This window comes from Trachymyrmex septentrionalis, unplaced genomic scaffold (genome assembly GCF_001594115.1).
Source record: "Trachymyrmex septentrionalis isolate Tsep2-gDNA-1 unplaced genomic scaffold, Tsep1.0 scaffold88, whole genome shotgun sequence".
Lineage (NCBI taxonomy): Eukaryota > Metazoa > Arthropoda > Insecta > Hymenoptera > Formicidae > Trachymyrmex > Trachymyrmex septentrionalis.
In genome coordinates this window covers 806,977-811,538 of record NW_017306070.1, presented here as the reverse complement: position 1 = coordinate 811,538, position 4,562 = coordinate 806,977, and the positions used below count along the sequence as shown (strand labels likewise).

At 31.4% G+C, this 4,562-nt stretch overlaps 1 protein-coding gene across 1 annotated transcript in view; it reads left to right on the top strand.

Annotated features, from left to right (window-relative positions):
• Nucleotides 1-4,562, top strand: part of LOC108755537 (sodium channel protein 60E-like) — a 90,687-nt gene that overhangs the window by 53,907 nt on the left and 32,218 nt on the right. Inside the window, exons 2-3 of the mRNA XM_018498600.1 lie at nt 1,647-1,855; nt 2,810-3,030. Of these exons, the coding sequence (XP_018354102.1) occupies nt 1,647-1,855; nt 2,810-3,030 (430 nt within the window). The remainder of the gene's footprint in view (nt 1-1,646; nt 1,856-2,809; nt 3,031-4,562) is intronic.

Genomic DNA, 4,562 nt, shown 5'->3' with positions numbered 1-4,562 from the left:
TTATATAACAACAGTGTTAATAAAACAAATAAAATGTTTGATACAAGAATATTATATATTTACTTTATTAATAATATTATAAATTAATATTTTCAATTAAAATAATGCTGTTGATATGACATATCATTTTTTCAGTGTACATGGGAATATTTCATATAAAAATTCACTTAATAAATATTTGATTATTTCGTACCCGAAATAGAAATGCATCGATAGAGAAGCGTCCTCAGATTTATGTTTCATCAAGGAAACGATTAACAAATCAACATTTTTGTACAGAAAATAATCGGGAAACTTCCCACTTCGTTTTAAAACCATCCCACGAACCCATTCTCTGAATTGGTAGATATCCCGCCGTCGGTTATCTGAATGCTGAAGCGGCTTATTAATAATTACGCGTTGACCCACTGCCGCTTTTGGAGTCTGCGCTGTTTTAGCACGTTGCTTAAGCATCACGTTCAACGAATGGAATGAATCGTTGTTTTGCATCTCGTTGCGTTGAACATAAAAGATAAAATATGAGCTTAATTATGCATTCCATAACAGAATTTAATTTTAATGATACAGTTGTTCGTTAGACAGCTCCAAAGTGCTAAAAAAATTTACCTGTATGTGGATTTTTATTTTAGAAAAATGAGAGAGAGAGAGAAATTAGCGATATTCAAATAGAAAATGTATCAAAAAAATAATTCTTTGCAAAAAATATATCAATATTTCCTATATATGAACGTAAAATAATCTTTTTTTGATGAATTAAAATCTAATCATGGAGTTATTGAACAACGAAAAGATTCTAGCAAATACAACTTTAAGAATTTTTATTATTTAATAAATTTCAATTTATATAATATATATAAAATAAGAGAACGCATACGTGAAACGCTCCATAAATCAATAAAAATGTCAAATTAAAGAATGTGAAAACATGATCGGAAATCTTTATTACAAATAAGGAAGAAACTTTTACTAAAAAATCTATTTAAGTACACTGAAGGAACTGTTTTTGAGTAAACATGATTTTTATTTAATATAAAGAGTTAGATCTAATATTGCGATGACATTATGCAGATATTCAATAAAAAATTATCTTCAAAACTGTTTCTAGGCGGATTAGTTTTCTTTCTTGGCGGATTAACTTGACTTCTGTTATATCTGCTTCAACAGCTTTGAAAACTTCTCCAAATATTTTCTTTTGAGTCTTTGTATTTATTTTTTTTTATCGGAAAAAATTTCTAAATATCTATTTCTTCAATTAACTTCTCAAAAACCTTTCTATGTTTTTTCTTATTAGATATTTTTTAATTTATAGAAACTGTTATATACGAGATACTGAGATAGTAGCAAATGAATGTTCAGATTGAAGGAACTTTTATTGCGACTTGTTGACGCTCATGTTTCTCATTTTCCTTTGATATAAACCACTTTGATTGGAAGCACACGACAAAAAACTTTTGTCGTTGACAACAGAAATATGAAGAAACATCAAAAAACTTTGGCAGCAACCGGCAATTTTTTCAAAAAATATGGAGTCTCAAACAAAAAGTCTCATTATTGCTCCAGTATAGGAATATAGTTTTAAATCTCCATCCCTGCGGATTCAAATTTTTAAACCTATCGATAAGATCTTATTTATTCTTATGTTTCAGACGTTCTGCGTGGTATCCAAGAGGTTCCGAAAAAATTACATTCATAGGTTTACGGCGACTAACAGTTGGTTTATATTCTCCCCATGGAATCCTATACGGCGATGCTGTATCTTCCTAAGTACGAATCAGTACTTCGATTACGTGGTCATGGCTACTATCCTTCTTAACTGCGTCTTCCTAGCCATGACCGAGACCTTTGATGATGCCGAGTAAGTATAAACCAATACCTCATGTTTATACAGTAACAGTGATTAGTTGTTCTTACAAGGGAACATTTCAAATTGATATCACCAAAGTGATATCAAGAAACTAACGTCGAACGATCACGTTTGATCAAATAGATATTCTAAATAATCAAATCTTAAGATCCTGTAGATTCTGTACCCGATTTGATATGGAACATATTTGGCTATTTTAACTTTGATACAAAATATTTGGAGAACAATACACTTTTGGAAAAAATGTTTCAAATAAAAGTTGTAGGTTTGAAGCGGGTCATCAGGTGAACTAGATTTTGGATTTAGGGTCCATTTTGGGCTTAATAAAGCCCAGATTAATTTTTTTCTAAAATCTAAGTAGCTCATCTAGTGGCCCTCTTCAAACCCTACAACTTAAAACGTTTTTTTCAAAAATATTGTTCTCGAGATATTTTGTGTCAAAGTTAAAATGACCAAATATGTTTCATACCAAATCGAGTACAGAATCTACAGGATCTCAAGATTTAATTATTTAGAATATTTATTTCAAACACGTGATCTTTTGACTGGTAGCTTTAGTTTTTTGATATTTGCTTTTGCAATTTAGAATTTCTCTTGTCAATAATAAGTAACTATTGAAACTCTGTGCTTACTTGTGTTGCCGTTATAAAGATTGCAAATATACAAGTAGTTTACAATATCATTAAATGTAACATCTTTTATATTTAAAACAAAATTTGAAACGATCTAAATACGAACAATCACTTATATTTCTTGGAAATCATAAAACTGTTAGAAAGGATGACTTTTCGTTATAGAATAAATTTGTCGAAACTAGTTACAGGAAACTACAGTACTTGGACATACGTTCTATATAATATTTTGATTTTTCTGTAAACATATCAGGTTTTGATACCGAATGCTGGCAGATAGTTGAACTGATGTCCGATGTTTCTCATGTTACAGATTAATCTTCCTAGCCATATATACGGCGGAAATGGTGATAAAATCAATCGCGAAGGGATTTATACTGAACAAGTACACTTATCTGCGGAATCCCTGGAATTGGTTGGACTTCGTTGTGATTACCAGCGGATACGCCACTATTGGGATGGCAGTCGGAAATCTGGCCGGTCTCAGGACGTTCAGGGTGTTGAGAGCACTTAAGACTGTATCCATTATGCCAGGTAATACAACGAGTTTCTGAGACATGTATTTCCCTGCGTTTGATTCAACCGAGGAATACCTAAAGCACCAAACGGAATTCCTCGCCTCAAGTAGAAAAACGACGATTACTCATTCTTTTCATAACTTAATGAAAAAAAAGAAACAGTTAATCTTAACAAAAATTAGCTTTATATAATTTCAGTGATCATTTTATTTCATTAGGTAAAAATAATAAACAGCGAGTTTACATAACCGGGATCGAAAAATGTATTTAAAATTTACATAGAAGTATAATTAGATATCAAGATCTAACCTCGACCGTGTACGTATTTGGCACTCTTTTACTCATTTTTACTCATATCACATATTTATTCATATAACAGTCTGGTTTAGTTTATTATTGAAAAAACAGCGATTGTTTCTCTTTTCCTGAAATAAAATGTACATTTATGACTATTGCGGATGTAACAACTGAACGTGTGTCGATACGTATTGATTACAGTTGACCAAAATTTAACATTGGTTTATATGCAATAGCGATTAAATGCGCACGAATCGATGTCAGTAGACATGCATTAATCAGCTGCAGATAAATTGAACCGTTTCTCGTATTAATTGTGACTTTAAATCAAGACCGCATTTATGTACTGTTCGCTGAAGTGAATATAAACGATTGCTCCGAATAATTAAAAATCGCTTGTTTTCGCGCTTCACGTAAGCACATCGTAATTTATCGTGATTTATCGCATTAATCCATTGGCTGACAAAAACTGAATGACAATCAAATAGCGGGATTCATAATACTCATTGCAGTATTACGTTGATAACCTAGATATTTGTACAGTTTTTTATTTGTACACAGCATTATTATTATTGTTTTAATAATATTATTATAGTATTAATAACTTGATTAAAATTACAATATTCGACATCAGAATTCATCGCGATGTTCCACATACATAACTAAACGTTCGTGGCACGTACGGCTTTTTTTGCGGTCGTATATGATTGCGTATTAATATATGCATGAGGACGTTTAGCGGTTCCACTCGCGAATCGCTCTCGTAATCGTTTCCCTTGCAATCTCTTGCAATATTCAACACTGATCTGCACTCGGTGTGGGACAGGTTTGTAAATTTGCGATAGCGTGTTAAAGGGAATTGCCCGAGCTTACTTCGTGTCACATTCGATTCGAATAGAGAGAAGGACTTGGGTCATTTGATTTACTAGAAAAAGCCTAAAAAATTTATGGAAATTATGGATGATCAAGCTCATGAAGAAATGTTTATTTATCTTGTTTATATTCCCCCATTTTCTCAGACATTTCCTCAAAACCTTTTAAGAAAATTAAGTTGGTGAGTAAAGTTTTCTTATCTTCTATTTTGTTGTCTGGCAAGTTTTTAGCATTATTAATTGCTATTTCCTTCTACTGATAGAAAATGATATATCTCAGAAAATTTTTTGTGTAGTTTATTCATTATTATTCTGATCAGTTTGTAAATACAATCTTTTTTACTAAAAATAACCATGTGGGATAGGTTATCCAAAATAA